Source organism: Orcinus orca, chromosome 3 (genome assembly GCF_937001465.1).
Source record: "Orcinus orca chromosome 3, mOrcOrc1.1, whole genome shotgun sequence".
NCBI classification, from domain to species: domain Eukaryota; kingdom Metazoa; phylum Chordata; class Mammalia; order Artiodactyla; family Delphinidae; genus Orcinus; species Orcinus orca.
Window position 1 is genome coordinate 13,604,151 of NC_064561.1, and position 17,937 is coordinate 13,622,087.

The following is a 17,937-nucleotide window of genomic DNA, read 5'->3' on the forward strand; positions in this document are numbered from 1 at the left end:
GGTGCTGTGAACACCGATCCACAACAACCGGAAGGCCAGCTGGGGTGGTAAGGGCGGTCCCGCTGTGAACTCCAGCCAATGGTAGCCCGTGGAAGGGGTGACACATGCGTCTGGTCTACCAGTAGAGGACGGCGGGAAGTGCGTTGGGCGCATGCGTCCTGTGGTGGCTTAGAAAAAGGAGCTGCTGGCGGGCCGAGCTGAAGACATGGAGCAGGGCTACGGAGGTTAGTGTGGGTAACTCAGTGCGGGGTGGGACCGGCAGGTGGTGCCCGGGCGGCAGGGCCACCACCACGCAGAGGGCTGCGGGCCGGGGACTACACCCGAGCGCGGTTACCGCAGTCCGGCCCTGCGGCGAGGCGGCAGGGGCGCGCGCGCGCAGCTTATTGGATCTCGGCCCCGTCGCTCCCGGGGCGCTGCGTGCGGATTGGCCGACAGGGCCTGAGGAAGTTGGCAGATTTCGGCGTGCCGACGCTGCGGCGGGCTTCGGGGGGCGCCTCAGGCGGTTGGGGCAGTTTCAGTTCCTTAACCCTGGCGGGGTTGGCCGGGCCGTGCGGATCCTCGCCGCTAGCAGGCTTGCTGTCCCTTTTGGAAGACGCCACAAAATGGCGGCGCCGGGGGGCGGAGCTATGGCGCGAGTTTGTGGGGCGCGGGGTCTTCGGCCGGGAGCCGAGGTGGAACCGCTGCCTCTTTCCGGGCCGTCGGGCCTGTCCGGGGACCTGCGGGGCTTGGCTGGGGTCTCCGCGCGGCACACGTGATCTGGGGCGCCGGTCCCGGAAGCCGTATGGGCGGCGCAGGTTTGGACCCCGCCAGGCCCGCGGTGCAGAGCAGCGGGGCCTAGTGCGGCCTCTGCAGTGGTTAGCCTCACTGGGCGCCTACCGCGGACCTAGCTCGTGCAGATCGGGGACGACACATTTAAGGGTCACATGCGGGGTATCTTGGTCAAAGCTTGGAAACCCGATGAGCTTTGGGGTCGTGACAGATTGGGGGCTTTCCTTAAGGCAGTCCTTTGTGGTGGCCTGGAAACGCCAGAGGGGCTGTGTGAGAGGGAACGTGCCCTTACTCACTTGGGTTTTAGGGCCTGCGGCAGGACGGACCTTCTTGGGCGATCTGCTCTCAGTCTTTGGAATCTGAGCCTCCTGGGAGGCCTTTGCTCTATGCTGGAAGCCGCGTTTGCCCGCAGGGAACAGTTGGAATATGCAGGGTTGGGCTTGACCCGGCGCAGATCCCTATTCAGGTGTATGAGGTTCGAGAAGTAAGCGATCTGATCATGGCTGCCGCAGCGAAGGCGCATGTTTTGAAAGGTGGCAGCATTAGCAGGAGGCCAGCAGCAGGAATTGCAGAGAAGCAGAGAGGTCCTGAGGTGCATGGTGTGCTTGTGGCTCTACCTGGTACTCCTGTCTTTTCTGCAGTGTGACTGGATCTCACTCTTCTTTACCTGCCTCCCTACCAGAGTTTTCAGCTAGTAGTAATTCTGCTTTATGCATGCCCTTAGCTTGGAGAGGTCACACACACACACACACACACACACACACACACACACACACACACACACCCATCTTCCTGCTTACTTAAAACCTTTTCAGACTCGGTTTAGATGCAGAGGCCTCCCTGATCTAGAGTTATTTCCTAAGATTTGTTGAGTCTTAAGAGTTACTGTTTGGCCATAGGAGGCACCTCGATCTGGGTCCAGGTCCTTGTTCTTCTCAGCTCCATGTTCTTGGGCAAGTGACTTATCCTCTGGAGTCTCTGTGTACGACAGAGTAAGTAGTACCTATCTCAAGGGTCATTGTGAGGTTATGTGAATACCACATGCTCCTTAGTTAGACCAGTGCCCCACAGTTGGTCAGTTGCTGTTAGAATCACTGCTTTTCTGCTGCACAGATGTGGAAAGCTGTGTGACATGGGGAGGTCGTAACCTTCAGCAGGGTGACTTTGGATCAAGTCCCCTAACCTCTGAGCCTTAGCTCCCACAACATCTCTGAATGTCATTCTCTGAATGTCACAACTAATGTGTGCTGAGTGCCCGTCGTGTGTTGCATACAGTAGGCACTCAGTGGTTTGGGTTGTCCTGGTAGGAGAGAAAGGATGTATTTGAGAGAGAGGAGGCTTTGTAAAGGTGAAGTCGTTTGACAGGTATGAATGGTTGCCCGTGCCCAGCTCTGTGCCAGGCTCCAGGGACACAGATGAAGCAGGGCTAGACAGATGCTATCATGGGAATGTCTGGAGGGGCAGAGGGAGCCACCACAGAGAGGAGTGCAGTCTGATGCCTTAGGGCCAGGCTGAAGCCCTGGGACTTCAAGGCCCAGCAGAGCATTGGACGGTTCAGAGTCACACAGAAGCGAGGCCTAGAGAGGCACAGCTGTTGTCTCCAGATTTTCGAAGTTTGTTCTCAGTTGTGGGATACTTATGGCTGCTTGGGGTGGGGGCGGGGGACTGTGTCCTAATGATGAGCTAGCTGGTGGCTGGTTCTGTGTCTTCCTCAGCTGCGGGTTGAGGCTTAGGTCAAGGTCCCTCCTCAGGCAATGGACAGAACTGTCCCGGAAGCCCATCCACCTCCTCTTTTTTCTGCTTTGACCTCAGGCAGGTGGAGTGTGATAATGCAAAACCCAGCTGTGGGATGACATTTAAGGAAACACTGTTGTGGTTGTGCTGCCTTCTTGTAAGGCTGGCACTGAACTCCTTCAAGGAGATTCTTTTATGTTCCTCAGAGCATCTCAGAAGCACTTGTTCTCTGGTATGACACATATGACCCTAACTCACAGATCTGTTCACAGGCTATGGGGCATGGAGTGCTGGACCTACCAACACCCAGGGTAAGTGGGATGGACCTGCTTTTCAGGGAGGCATGGGCTACCCACCCCCCAGCACCAGCATGACATAGCTGGGACCAAGAAACCTTTTTTGTAAAGGGCCAGATAGTAAATTTGGGGGCGCTTTGCAGGCTACATGGTCTCTGTAGAGCAAAAGCCACCATAGGCAGTTTATAAACAAGTAGGTAGGCCAGTGTGCCGATAATATTTACTTAAAGACACTGGAATTTGCATATCGTATGATTTTCATGTGTTGCGGAATAGTCTTTCTTTTAACAACTTTTGTCGTTTAATTCTAAGTAAATAACCGAGGGTATAACGAAAGGTTTTTATAATTAATAGACTTTATTTTTTAGTAGCTTTAGTTTATAGGATTGAGCAGATAGTGCATAGAATTCCATACACTCCCCCTACCTTCACCCCAGTACAGTTCCCTTATATGTTACAATTTATAAACCAATGTTGATGTATTGTTATTAACTATAGCCTAGAGTTTATATTAACGTTAACTCTGTTAAACAGTTCTATGAGTTTTGACAAATGTGTAAATGATGTGTCTTTTGTCAAAATTCGTATGTTATGAAGTATTCTTTTGATTATGTTTTTTTTTCTTTCCTGACCATTTAAAAACATAAAACCCATTCTTAGCTTGCAGGCCCTACAAAAACTGGGCTATGGACTAGATTTGGCCCGTTTGCTGACCCTGCTTGTGAGTCTATATCATGGTGCTAAGTGTGTCTGAAGTACCAGAATGTGCTTTTTGGTGGGCGAGGTTTTCTTCTTTTTGCCAGCATCTGTTCCAGGGGATGGGATGAGGGTTTACTTTGTTTTCTGAGCCTGGAGCTTGGCTCTAGCACCACTAGGAGCAGGGTGACTTTTCTGCCCATCACTGAGTTTCCCAGGAGGAGGTCTGTGTTATTCAGGCACATGACGACCCCTTGCTCAGTTGAGTTAGGGACATGATTTTCCACCAGTGCACTCTCCGTGCTGTTGGCAGTGCCTTAGTTCTGGCTCCTGGTGAGAACTGGCACTTTAGAAGGGCTCTCTACCTAGGGACCTGGCCTGGGCGGCCTCTTGGCTGGTGGCCCACGCTGGACAAGCTTCCTGGAAAAAGGCTGCTGTGTCCTTTCTGTTGCCCTAATGGAGGAGATCAGGCTTGCTTAGGAGAGAAGCCCTGACTGTGCTCCGCTGAGTGCTCTGTAGGAAACGAGTTTTACAGCTAGTGGATTGCAGCCTTTCCTGGCCATAATGGGCAGCCAAGGGTGCCTCCTGGAGCACTGACATAGCCACCCTCAACCCTGGCCTGTGCATAGTGGATGAGGCGATAACTGTTCTTCAGCGCCCGGCTGTGGTGGGGGGAGGGGATGTGTCTCAGATGCCTTTGTTTTGCAAACAAAACTCGTATGTTTTTGTTTCTTCTAAGGTGCATATGGAACTGGTGTGGCCAGTTGGCAAGGTAGGCCCTTCTGGGGGTCCATGGGTGGGTGAGTGGGCCTCCGATCAGCTACCTAGAGAGGCTGGGGTGCAGGGATCCCCAACTTCACTCCTAGACGTGCTCACAGCTGTTGTGAAGGCTCAACAGACTGGACCTGAGGTGTTGAGGAGGGCTGGGGGGCAGGCCTCCAGGGGAACTTGCTGGATATGGGGGGTGGGGAGAGTTGTGGTTGTATTCTGGGAGCAGCAGCTCTTTGGTGGGTCCGTCAGTAGTCCCAACTGCTGGCTCCTGGGCTCTCGCTTTGAATGAGAAGCAAGTCTTAGGATCTGGTATAGAAAACCCATTGCTCAGAGTTGAGGCCGTGCCCCTGCCCTCCTCCTGCTGCCTCTTGGCAGTGTTGGGGTAATGCCAGAAGCACCTGGACCCATGACCCTTTTCCTTCTCCGTGGGCAGTGGGTGCTCCTCCCCAGACTTGTCCACCATGGGCTGGCCTTGTGGCTGCTGAGATCTGATTTAGTTTTTCTTCCCTCTGTCAGGTTATGAAAACTACAATTATTATGGTGCCCAGAACACCAGCGTCACCACAGGAGCAACGTACAGCTACGGCCCAGCCTCATGGGAGGCCACCAAGGCCAGTGATGGCCTGGCACCTGGGGGCCCTGCCATGCATATGGCTTCTTATGGCCCAGAGCCGTGCACCGACAATTCTGACTCCCTCATTGCCAAGATCAACCAGCGTTTGGACATGATGTCCAAGGAAGGAGGCAGGGGCGGGAGCAGCGGCAGTGGGGAGGGCATGCAGGACCGGGAGAGGTGATTATAGACCTGAGCCCTTCCCGGGGGATCCCGCATGCCCAGCTTTGTGTAGACGGGAGTGGGCACCTGCTCTTCCAGGGAGGGCTCTTCTCCAGCTCCCTCCTGAGTGTAGGATAGATAAATTGAGCCATTGTTGGGGCCGAGGCATGTAATAGGACTTGCTGGTTTCTTGAGTGGTGGGGCTTAGGGCATGACTGTTAGCTAAACTATGCCAGACTCCTTATTTCTGTTTCAGGCGCCTAGCAGACTCTCCCCATTCCTGTGGCCAGGGCTTCAGGCCCCTTTTCAACAGTGTTTGAAAGGGATTTTGGTCTGTTTTATTTCCTGAGCATTTAGGAGGGATGCGTGGTGGTTTGGCTTTGCTGTTCTGAATATAGGGAAGTCAGCTTTGCAGGAGGCGTTGAGGTGCCTGGACAGTGTGGTGATGGGTTGTGCTTTCTTTGCAGCTCCTTCCGCTTCCAGTCGTTCGAGTCCTATGATTCCAGGCCTTGCCTGCCCGAGCACAATCCTTACCGCCCCAGCTACAGCTACGACTATGACTTTGACCTGGGGCCCGACCGCAATGGTGGCTTTGGTGGTCAGTACAGTGACTGCCGGGACCCAGCCCGTGAGCGGGGCTCCCTCGATGACTTCATGCGGGGCCGAGGCCAGGGCCGCTTCCAGGACCGCAGCAACCCCGGCACCTTTATGCGCAGCGACCCCTTCATGCCACCTGCAGCCTCTTCTGAGCCTCTTTCTGCTCCATGGACGGAAATGAACTATGTGGGTGGGCGGGGCCTGGGAGGCCCCTCCGCCAGCAGGCCTCCACCTTCCCTCTTCTCCCAGTCCATGGCCCCTGACTTTGGCGTGATGGGCATGCAGGGGGCAGGTGGTTATGACAGCTCTATGCCCTACGGATGTGGCCGGTCACAGACCCGGATGAGAGATCGGGTATGCCCTTGCCAAGTTCTCATCTGCCTTATTTGCTTTTCCTTTTAAATAGCTTTGTCTGTAAGATTCACTCATATTTTAAAATGCACTTCAACTTTTAGTAAAAACGTACAGAATTGTGCATCCTTCACCACCACATAATTTTAGAGCGTTTCCGTCATGCCAGAAAGAAACCTCTGTTATTAGCAGTCTTTCCCCGTTCTCTCCCCCAGCCCCTGGCAGCCACTAATGTACTTTTCTGTCTCTGTAGATTTGTTTTTTCTGGACGTTTCATACGAATGCAGTCATATAATACTTGGCCTTTTGTGTCTGGGTTCTTTCACTCAGCATAAAATTTTTGTGTTTTGGTTGGGGTGGGGGCGTCCAACCATGTTGTATTTCTTTGCTTTCTGAAAAGACCTTTTCTGTCCTTGTTCTCTGATCTTACAACCTCTTTGTTCTTCATTTCTCTGGGGTATGTTAACCGTCCGAGTAAGCAATGCATTGGAATATGCTTTTGTCTGTAGCCTAGGCGGAGAGAGTTTGATCGCTGCGGCCCAGATAGCTTGGGCAGGAAACGGAAGCAGTTGCAGATTTACGATGAGCCAGACACCAAACAAGCCCGGGCTGACAGTGAAGGAGATTTTTCTGAAAACGGTATGCCCTGGGGCCAGTAGGCCCAGCTGTGTATGAGTCAGTTGCATGCTTCGTGTTCTGCCTGCTTGTCTGGACAGGGGACACACAGGAACTCAAGGGCTGTGTGTGTCACCTGCACTCTCAAAATCCCCACTGTAGTCAGGACAAGCGCAGTCACTCTGGACAGTGAGTTTGGGAGGTGAAAACAGGGAGTGGGCCAGCTGCCGAGGTGCTGACTTTACCTATTCCTTTGTGTTTGGTAGATGATGGAGCTGGTGACTTCCGGTCAGGAGATGAAGAATTCAGGGGTGTAAGTACGCCTTTACTCATCAACCTCCAGTGTCTCTAGTGTGGGATTTTTTCCTTACTTTAGTGTCTTCCTTACAAAGAGGCAGAAACAGTTGCTGTGGTAGACTCAACTCTACCTCATGAGTAGATTTTTTTTTTTTTTTTTTTTTTTTGCGGCGCGGGCCTCTCACTGTGTGGCCTCTCCCGTTGCGGAGCACAGGCTCCGGACGTGCAGGCTCAGCGGCCATGGCTCACGGGCCCAGCCGCTCCGCGGCATGTGGGATCTTCCCGGACCGGGGCACGAACCCGTGTCCCCTGCATCGGCAGGCGGACTCTCAACCACTGCGCCACCAGGGAAGCCCTCATGAGTAGATTTAATAATCAGATTTGCAGCTAGGTTTCTAAGAGTTTTCCACTTGCAACAATCCTTCTTTTCTTGAAGACCTTCCCAGCCCTCTCCCCAGCCATACCTGTGTCCTCGCAGTGATGTGCCTAGCTATACACGTGGTAACTGCAGTGGCTGTGTAGGCTGAGGCTTTCAAACAAGCGCCGAAGACTCATTTGCTGCCAGCTCTGTGCTGGTGCTGAGCTGCATCCTTGTCATTCAACTCTCAAAACCAGTCATGGGAGATGGGTGTTGAAGGCTGGCTCTTAGCCAGGACCATGCACAAGCACCTGGGGAGCAAGCCTTCGCCACCTCCTGCAAATTCTGATCCAGGTCTGGGGTAGGGCCTGGAAATCTGGGTGTATGAAGGCTTCATCCAGGTGCTTCTGATGGTCAGACGAGTTTGGGGAAGGGGAGGAAGGGGCAGGATACAGTGAATTTTCAACTTTTCTGAGGGTCTTGCTTGCTCCATGTCTAGGTTGCTTAGATCTTGAGTCTGAAAATCTCTGCATATCTGCTGATTGCTAATTTAATCTTTAGCTTAATGTCTAAGGAATGGCCTCAGTTTCAGTTTTCAGTTAGATGAGTTGTTTTTATCTATACCTGGCTTGTTATAACGTAAACAAGTAGCTGGGAAACTTCATAAAGCCCATTTTCATTAAAGAGTGCAGGAACTAGCTTCCTACAAATCGAGGTTGCTTAACACAGTTGATGGATGGGCTCTTGGTCTTCCCATGTGCAGAACCGTTCACTTGCCAGAGGTAGTTCTCTAGCTTTAGGAAGAACTAAAAGCTGGACTGTGTCTTTAATAAAAAAGCAAGTTAGTCATCATCACAGAATCTCAGAAGGCAACCAGGACTAGTGAGAGGACACTCAGGCTCCATCCCATGGCCGTGGAACTTGTCCTGACACATTTTGGGGGTGTTCCTGGTGGCACAGCGACCACCAGGTGGTGGCAGGGTGCTGGGCTGGTCGTGGAGAGTTCTAGAAATTCCACCTCACGGTCTGACTTTGTGCCTTTTTAGGAGGACGAATTCTTCGAATCCGGGAGGCAGAGAGGTAGGCATCACCCAGCATCCCTTTGAGCTTTCCTGTGTCTGCCCAGCTACCTTGCACTCACTGCCTAATGCCCAGGCGGGCTGGGTTTCTGAGCGAGCCCAGGGCCTGGGTGGAGGGGCTTGTGGCTCAGGGAAGAAGAGGGGCCCTGCCTGCAAGGTGGGCCTTAGCCATGCCAGTCACCCCGAGGCTTTGCCTTGGAGTTTGGAGCAACACTTGCTGGAGACAGGTCTGTTTGCCTCGCTCAGTGCAGGCTGCAGAGGCAGGGGGAAACTCATCTCTGGGTGTCTGCAATAGCTCGCAGTGGTAGGGAAGGGAGAGTCTCAGAAATGCAAGAGAGAAAAGAAAAGGTGCCCTCCAGCTTGTCTTCTCTGCTCCCCCCTTGGCCAGTGCAGGTCCCTGTACTGTTCTCTCCTGGGCTTCATTCTGTCCACAGTTCCCTTGCTTGCCAGGCCAGGGCCATGCTCTCAGCCTCTGTGGTGGGGACACTGGCACGGCATGGGGCAGAGTTCAGACACCTGCCTGGGTGGGGAGCTCGGGAAGGGGGGGGACAGTCGGGACACTCAGGCCCAGATCCTCCAGAGGCAGTCACTGCTCAGCAGATCTCACCAGTTCGAGCGAGGGAAACCTAAGAGACCAAAATAAGCAGCAAGAACAGAGCAGTGTTAAGCCCTTCAGGGGGATGTGGAGAAGCAGCCACTTGTTTCTTTTCCTGTTCCCATGGGTCTGTCCATAGCTGGTTTCCCCTAAGAATCACAGGCTGCCTCCTGTGTGACTCTGCTCCCGTAAATTCTGAAGGCCCCTGGCTTAGATGCTCCTTCTCTCATATGTTCAGGTTTAGCCAACCCTCTGAGGTCCTCCTGCCCTGTTTATTGAGGCAGTTAACGTTTATAGCATGGGACCACAGAGAGCATTTTGCAGCTCATGCAGCGGGGTAAATGCTAAAGCAAAGGTGACGTGTTTATTGCGCGCAGGTCCTGCTACCTACCCGGGATGACTTTGCTATTAAACAGCAGTAATAGTTTCAGGCAGTGACCTCTTGCCAAATATCCCACACGCCCTTTTGAGAGGCTTCTGAGCAGCGCACGCCGGTCGCCATCTTCGTGGGACAGTCTCGTGACTGGCATCAGGGGTAGGGGTTACAGTTCAGATGCTTATCCAACCTTTTTTCAGTGTCTGGCCCTGGCCCTGAGCCGCGGTGACCTGGCCTGGCCTCGCCTCATGCTGGGACTCTGGGCTGCACAGCTCTCAGAGGAGCTCCCACACTGGCCCCACGGGATGGACGGAGGACCAGTTGGTCTCTTCCCATTTTTATTTCTGGGATTGCTTCCCACATATTCTTGGGAAAGCCCTAGATTGACGGTTTTTGTGAGTGGAAGATAGAGTTTGGGCCACCAGGGATTGTCAGACCTGCTAAGGCCCTAGTTCAGAGGAGGCCAATGGGACAGTTGTCATGGTCCACCTAGAGGTGGGACGGAGGGCAGCAGAGTGGCTTGCTTTATTTTCTGAGGCCTTCCAGCTGCTGCCTCTTTATCTGGGAAGAATTGCTTCTCTCTCTCCTTAAGTAACATTGGGAGAAGACCCAATTGTAGGGTGCTGGATTAGAAAAGCAAGATAGGGAAGGACACAGAGAGCAGGTGGGCCATGGTGTGAGTGGGATGGGCGGGCCATGTCCCTGGCCCATGCCAGCCTTATCAGACCATGGGGGGAGTGAGGTGACTCCCTTGGGAACTACTGAGGGTTCTCATCAAAGGCCACCCCTGTTGGGAGCCTTTGACAGCCCTTTGGTACCTCAGGGTGTCCTGCCCCCGCCATGTGTGGAGGCCGTGGCAGGGCATGGGGTGTGGTGGCCGAACTGTGGCCCCCATTCAAGGCCCTGGTGCTCAGCTCATCTGCAGGCTCCTCAGAGTGTCTCGAAGGAACTTTTCTGTTGCAGGAGAGAAGGACGATGAGGATGATGAAGTGAAGAAGAGGAGGGAGAAGCAAAGGAGGAGAGACAGGATGAGAGACCGAGCAGCTGACAGGTGAGGAGGCAGGCGAGGTGGGAGGTGAGCACTGTCAAGACTCCCCTGAGCTCATCTGTCATCACTCCACATGCGGGGGGGGCCTGGTTTGATCTTCTGACTCCAGGTGTATGTCAGAAAATCCAAGTCAGGTCGATGGGAGACAAAACTTGGGAAACACACTGAATCTTATTCTTGCTGGTGGGTCTGTGTGGCCTCACATTCCCAGCTGGCGGCTCTCTTGATTGCCCTCCTGCAGGGCTGTGAGGAGTTCCCTTGCCCCCTGGCTTGTGTCTGTCATCCCAGACAGGTGAAGTTCATTCAGCATAGCTGCCAAGAAGGTGCTTTGGGTCCCTCGTCCACATAAATCCAAACCACCTGTGGAGTTTGATGTGACGATTATATATGTATAGTTGCTACCTTCAAGGTTTTGTGTCTAAATAGAAAAAAATGCAAAAGTGCAAACCCCAAAGGGCTGTGTGCTGTGACCACACCATGCGCCTCTCCCCGTAAACCACAGGTGGCCACGTGAGTGCGTGGTTGATGAGGCCCATGACCACAGGTGGTTATGTCTCTATGCACAGGTTCTCTTGATGACTTGGAAGGGAACCCTTGCCCTTGAGGCTTAAATGGGGGTAGTGGTTTCCCTGTGCAAAGAAATGCTTAGCGAAAGAGCTAACAGTAGAGGCTGGAAAGCCAGGAACTGAAAAGTAGGAGTTCCAAGTGTTACACAGAATTCATTGAAATCCTTGTTTTTAAACAGATGAATAAAATGACAGGTATATTAGATCTGTTTTCATGCCACATGGGAACTGAGATGACTTTTTTAAAGGAATCTTTAACATACCTAGTGACTGAAGATCCTCAAAGAAACTTGGAGAAATTGTCATGGGGGAGGTAAAGTTGCAGCAGGGAAGTAGGAACCCTGTATTTCCTTGGTAGCTTACCGAGAGTCCTGCACGTAGGGCCTGGGAGATTTCCCCCTTCACTCCTCTTTCGGGGGTATCTGCAAAGGCAAGAGTGTCTTGTGGCACTTGTCCAGAGATCAGAAGGCAGGCGTTGGGGGCCAGCAGATCTCTAAGTTGGCAGGGGAGGACTCCTGAGTGCCCCAGGGCCTGTGCTATTACACCCCAAATGGAGCAGAACTGAGGGAAGCAGCACCTCACTGTGGGGGTTTGGGGGTCTGTAGCGTGCTCTCCCCTTGCCGTACAGCATGCATGCATTTGGTGAGATTTTGAAAGCGCACAAGAAGCCTCAGTTTTCCTTCATAGAACTTGATTGTGATGTCTTTACGTTGAGTCCCATTGGAGAATTGATCTTAGGATATGTGAGTTTTGAATTGTGTGAGGTCTTCGGGAGTTCCTCTGTTGTATTAAATTGGGGTTGCCTTGTATCTTCTGAGTGGCTGCAGAAGGAGACATCTGAGAAGCTATGAAGTTAGGTACTAGGCCCCCAGAGCAGTGGGCTGGAGACTTAGGGAGCTCACAGTTCTGAAAAGTCTCCACCTTTGGCTGTTCTCTTGTGAGCCTTTGCACCAAAAAGAGTGGTAAGGTAGTAAAGTGCTACGTGAATCATTTTCCTGAAATACTTGCAAGGTTGTACTCTCATTCTTAAGGTGGGGAAACTTGGGGTAACTGCTACTCTGACACCCTGTGACAAGTCAGAAGACTTAATTCAGAAATTGCTTTCCCATTTCCATTTCAGTTCTAAGCAGAGATGAGTTGGTTATCTGTGCATCACCGCTTTTCTTTTTGTCTTCCTTCTCCAGGATTCAGTTTGCCTGTTCCGTGTGCAAGTTTCGTAGCTTTGAAGATGAAGAAATCCAGAAGCATCTGCAAAGCAAATTTCACAAAGAGACACTGCGGTTTATAAGTACCAAATTGCCTGACAAGACGGTGGAGTTCCTCCAGGTAAGTCACGCTTGGCCTCCCATCATGGCATTTCCCAGATCCTGCAAGTGTCAGATCCCTCACAGAGAAGGGAAGGGAAATAAGAGGCCTAAACTTGGTCAAGATTTCGTTTTCCAGAATAGCAGTGTACAAGTCCCGAAGTCAGAGGGACAACTGAGAGCTCCCGTCATTGTAGTTCCCACTAATTCTGCCCATGGAGCTGCTCTGATAGCTGTCTTCCCTTCCTTGGAGCAGCTGAGATAAGGCTGTCACTGCCCCCCATGGGCTTGGCAGTCACCCTTGGGGGGCTGCCTCTGGTGCAGTTGGAAAATATCCACATGTGTCACCCTCTCCTCATTTCCTTTGGTGCCATCTCACAACCTCTCTAGGAATACATTGTAAACAGGAATAAGAAAATTGAGAAGCGGCGTCAGGAACTGATGGAGAAGGAAACCACAAAACCAAAACCAGATCCTTTCAAAGGTGAGTTGTGATCCTGGGGTGTGTGCTATTCCAAATCACAGAGCCCAGCTTGGGGTGGTTGAGCATGTGACGTGAAGACAAGTGGGAGGGGCGCTTAGCAGGGGAAAGAAGCCTTCAAGTGTGGCCTAATGTAGATGACACCTCTACTGGCAGCTTATTGGAGTGACATTAAGCACTCTGATGTTTTTTTCTCCTTTGAAGAGAAAGGACCAGAAGAATGAGAAAAGTTAAGTATAAAGTTGCCAGGTGTAGAGGCCATTTGTCTGTCTCCATACTCCTTCTGGAGGGCAGGTGATGCCCGTCTTAGATTCTGTCCTAACTGTCCTAACTTAGAGAGGGGCTACAGGGAGAAAACGTGGGCCTTGATGGGGAGTAAGTGGGAAGAAAGCATCACTTGCATGCTGTCCCAGATCCCACAAGACTTGGGTTTTGTCAACAGGGATTGGCCAGGAGCACTTCTTCAAGAAAATAGAGGCTGCTCACTGCCTGGCTTGTGACATGCTGATCCCTGCGCAGCCCCAGCTCCTCCAGCGGCACCTGCACTCTGTCGACCACAATCACAACCGCCGGGTGAGTGCCCCCCTGATGCTGGGTGGGGCAGGCAGTCCTGGCTGCTAGTGGGAGGGGTTCTGAACTTTCTGTCTCTTATGGGGAAGCTAACATCTTTAGGGGCTTTTGCCATATACCGTCAAGTCCATCATTTCATTAGGTGGTTATAAAATGCACCCCAGTTTCTATTAAAACGTGAGAAAAATGTGTTGCTTGAGATTGACTAAATTCAGTAGCTGCAGTTCTCCTGGGTTGAGAATGTTCTTTGTAAACCACACGGGTAAATTCCCCAGTTGCTGAAAAACTGGATTTCTTATAAGCTGAGGCTGAGGGCCACTCAGAGCGGAATGGCCTAGGGGACCCAGGACTAAGGACTGGTTTGATCCTTACTAGCTGATGGGGCCTGAGGCTAAATGTTTAGCTCAAGGCGTTGGCAATTTTTTTTTTTTTAAAGGGTTAAATTGTAAATATTTTCAGCTTTGAAGGCCATCAGGTCTCTGCCTAAAGCCTGCCTAACGCCTCAAGTCCGCTGCTGATGGGCAAAAGCAGCCAAAGGCCATAAGTAAAGGAATGGGTGTGCCCACGTTTGGTCTGCGGGCTGTAGCTCGCCAAGCCCTGGTTGAGCATCTCTGTCTATCGTTGGTTTACCCTGACTACCAAATTGGAGCTACCTGCCCACCCGTCTCCTGGTATTATTAAAGATCAGCCAAAAACCCCTGTACAAATATGGGATTATCATATGAATGTGTCAAGCTCTAGAACAGTCAAATGGTTGCAGCATTCAGACTTTTGCTCTAGAATTTACTTGTAAAGTCAATAAAACTCAAAAAACTGAAGAAAAAGCTTGCCCTTTTCCCCTACTGAGTCCACATAGCTTCTGATCTGTAAATGTTCTTATTTCATCCTTGCTTGTGCACATAGTATACATCAGTCGTGTGCCTGTGCTTTTGTCTTTCGAGATTATCAGACTTTTCTAACACTATTTCACAATCTCAGTTCCGGTGCCTCTCCAGTGCCTTCTTTCTCTCATTATTGGAGCCTAGCATTTGGGGACTTACCATAGTGAAGAAAGATGTTAGTTGTCTCTCTGCATAGGACTAATCTCAGAGCAGCTGAGTGTAACCAGGCTGATTTGTTCTCATGCTTCTCTATGCACGCCATTTTTAAAAGCCCATGTTTGATTCCCTTTGTAGTTGGCTGCTGAACAGTTCAAGAAAACAAGTCTCCATGTGGCTAAGAGTGTTTTGAACAACAGACATATTGTGAAGATGCTGGAAAAATACCTCAAGGTTTGTGCTCAGGAGTCCAGTAGATGGGAAGAGCTTTTGAGATGGAGGATGAACTAACTCTGTGGGTTTGGAATTATATCCAGAGTGCAGTGTTTGGCATTTCTGAGTCTTTTGAAGAATTGAGAGATGTTGGAATGTATCGGGCTTGGGATTCCACAACTGTGCATTTCCTGAGACTCACTGCTTGCCTGGGAATTCTGGAGTTTGGTCCTACTTGATTAATCTGTGTGATGGTGCTGACTCTCACCATGAGAAACCCTGACTATCCATAAAATACCAAGCAAAACGCTGGTGAGATGCTTCAAAACAAAGCAGCAAACCAAAGTAAATGATAATGGTCCAGGTAGAAGCTAAAAACAAGGTTTTGCGGGCAGAGACAACCAACAATGAGATGGGGAACGAGGGGGAGGGAAGAGCCAGTGGTGCCATACTACGGAGTAGCAGGAGCAGAGTAAGAAAAAAATCCCAAAGAGGGCACCCTAGTGAGGAGGCTGCTTGGAAGAGTCTCTGGTTCCTCCCTGGGAAACATATTTTGCTAAGTGCTCAGCCCCATGACTTCAGCGTTCAGGGCTGGGAGTTAAGATTCAGCATAACCTGACTAGGATGTGTTTGCCCTCCTCTCAGTTATTAACTGCTTCAGTGTTTGACAGTTCATTTCAACCATAAAGGGATAGAATCTAAATAACCGGTTTAAGAACCGTAACTGATCAGTGTTCACTTTGTGGCTTAAACAGACTTAAAGTTCCTGGAGTCAGCTGTAGACTCAAGCTTCTAAATAAGTGTATTTGTTTTTGTTTTGGGTCCCACCTTGCGGCTTGCGGGATCTCAGTTCCCCAACCAGGGATTGAACCCTGGGCCATGGCAGTGAAAGCCCAGAATCCTAACCACTAGGCCATCGGGGGAACTCTCTAAACAGCGTATTTTAAAACACATTTTCTAATCTGCTAGTGATAATGTTTAGTTTACTTTTTCTAAACTAGACATAGTTTTAGCATATGCTCATGAGAAATTCAGCTTCTGAGAGAGGTACACTTGGATTGAATCCTGACTGATGTTTAATGGCTGTGTGACCTGGCAAGTTAACGATCTTTAAGTCTCATATCCTTCTCTGTAAAACGGGGATAACCTTCATGCCTGGGCTGAGTGCTTAATCGAAACTTAAGAAAGAGCCTTAACTTCCTGTTAAAATGAGGCTTTTTTTTTTTTTCTTTAATTGGGTTAAGAAAGCCTAGGTCTTTTAAACGTTTCCTCACCATTACATGCTTGAATAATAAGTGCAAAATAGTACTGGTGAAGCTTTTCTGAGATGTCTTTTCTGAGTCTGTGGGCTCTGAGCAGCTGTAGGATTGACTCACCTGGTGTGATTTAAAAGGTTTCTCTTGACTCTGCCCATTATAAAAAGATAAACTCCCAGCAACCTGAGCCTCAGTCTCTCATTTGGACAGTTCTTTAGACTGCACTAACCTGTGTTTCCTCTTCTTGGCCAGGGTGAAGATCCTTTCACCAGTGAAGCCGTTGATCCAGAAATAGAAGGAGATGACAATTTAGGAGGTGAGGATAAGGAAGAGACGCCGGAGGAGGTAGCTGCCGAGGTCTTAGCTGAGGTGATTACGGCAGCAGTGAGGGCAGTAGATGGGGAAGGAGCACCTACCCCGAAAAGTAGTAAAATGCTGGCGCAAGAGGAAGGCCCTATGGACACAGCTGAGACCACTAGTGGTCCCCACCCTGGAGAGCAGCTGGAAGCGGAGGCACCCTGTGGAATGGCACCTGAGAAGGGCAACACTGAAGCAGAGGCTGGAGGTGAAGCTGCTGAGACTGGAGGTGAAGCTGCTGAGGCTGGAGGTGAAGCTGCTGAGGCTGGAGGTGAAGCTGCTGAGGCTGGAGGTGAAGTTGCTAAGGCTGGAGGTGAAGTGGAAACCCTGGCAGCAGAGTCGGAAGGCACCTTGACAGTCACTGCTCCTGTCCAAGCTGCTGCAGAAGCCAAAGTGGAACAAACTGATGCAGAGTCCAAAGATACTATTCCCACAGAATGACCCTCCTTTCCCTGTTTCAGGGGATGTGTTATATAATGCATTGTTCTTTCTTCTTTGGTTTATAAGCAGTACTAGGGTATATGATGCTGGAATACTATTTTGGTGAAGAGACCCAGCCATTTCCTTCAGAAAAGTGTACCTCACAGGCTTGTCTTAAGAGTTGCGTGGCTTTCTGCCTTGGTTTGAAGGCTGCAGAAGCTGTACATTCCCACAAGTGGCTGTGACATCTCTCTTTACACTGTAGTTGGAATAATAAAAGTTGGATAAGTAGATTTTGGTGACACTTTGCTTGTTAAATACAGCCAGTGGCTGAATGCACCACCACAACCACCAATACCCCTGCCCCCCCCCCCCCCCCGCCCTGTATTATTTTTTGGTCTGGGAGCAGTTCAGTACTAGGATATATCTTGCTTTATAAAGGATTTTTTTTTTTAAGTTTCATGAATTTGCTTTGGCTTCAGTTTTTGATCTCTGCTTTTGTGGTACACTGTATGGTATGTGGTTCTCCTTCACAAGATGTAGCAGAATCTTGTTAACATGCGATGTTGATCCTGTCACATCACTGAACTCTCAAAGGCCTGATGAATCTGACACACCTGCACCATTAGAAGCATACCTACTTACCCCTCAAGAATGGGAACACTTTGCCCAGGGCATTGTTTCCCAATCTTTAGTCCTTGGTGAATCACCTTTACAATGTTTTACCTCATTTGTGTTCCACCTCTGCATTACTTCAGGGTTTTTTCGGTTTTGTTTTTCTTTAAGTTGAGTTACTTCTACTTAAATATATTTAAAAAGAAAATTTGATGTCTCATGAATGGAAAACCAGTATAAATTGCCATACATAGATACTATCCGTGGAAAATGAATAAACATTTTATTTTAGATAAATACTGTTGCTTTGGAAGTTTCTGAATCTGTAAGGAAGAAAAGCCAGCATGTGTTAAAGGGTAGTAAGCAACAGTGATACTTTCATATAATCAAAAGAATTGAAAGATACCTCCCTTTTGAAATGATACCGCTGGGTCTGTTTTCCTATAAACCTTTGAACTGTCACATTTGGGGAAGCATTGGCCAGTGGGAAATTGTTAGGAAAGAGGTAGCAGAATACTTGATGAGCATCTGTTGTGTACCAGGTGCTAATTCATGATAAAAATTAGATATGGGCACTGCTCTCAAGGAGCCTTATTGGAGATGTGAGATGAATATTTATGAAAAAGTCAATGTTAGAACTAAAAACAAATAAACTGCTTAGTAAGAAGAAACTGGTGCCTATGAATCTTTTCTAAACATTGTTCCTTTTACTGCACAGATGTGGCTTAGTCACAGGTTATGCGTGCCCTTTGAAGCTTGTTC

At 50.1% G+C, this 17,937-nt stretch overlaps 1 protein-coding gene across 5 annotated transcripts; it reads left to right on the top strand.

Annotated features, from left to right (window-relative positions):
• Positions 1-67: 67 nt before the first annotated feature.
• AKAP8 (A-kinase anchoring protein 8) lies at positions 68-17,846 on the top strand. 5 transcript variants are annotated; one of them, XM_033401584.2, is made up of 15 exons: positions 68-224; positions 2,775-2,813; positions 4,234-4,266; positions 4,782-5,058; positions 5,508-5,991; positions 6,498-6,627; positions 6,870-6,916; positions 8,305-8,338; positions 10,272-10,359; positions 12,107-12,248; positions 12,617-12,710; positions 13,150-13,280; positions 14,453-14,548; positions 16,036-16,348; positions 16,391-17,846. In XM_033401584.2, the coding sequence occupies exons 1-15, from the start codon at positions 206-208 to the stop codon at positions 16,579-16,581; spliced, it is 2,118 nt and encodes a 705-aa protein (XP_033257475.1). In that variant the 5' UTR covers positions 68-205; the 3' UTR covers positions 16,582-17,846. The 5 variants fall into 5 exon arrangements, with proteins under 5 accessions (XP_033257475.1, XP_049563944.1, XP_049563943.1 ...); XM_049707987.1 differs by having other exon boundaries at positions 4,782-4,839; positions 5,583-5,991; XM_049707984.1 differs by lacking the exon at positions 68-224 and adding an exon at positions 258-794.
• The last annotated feature ends 91 nt before the right edge of the window (positions 17,847-17,937 follow it).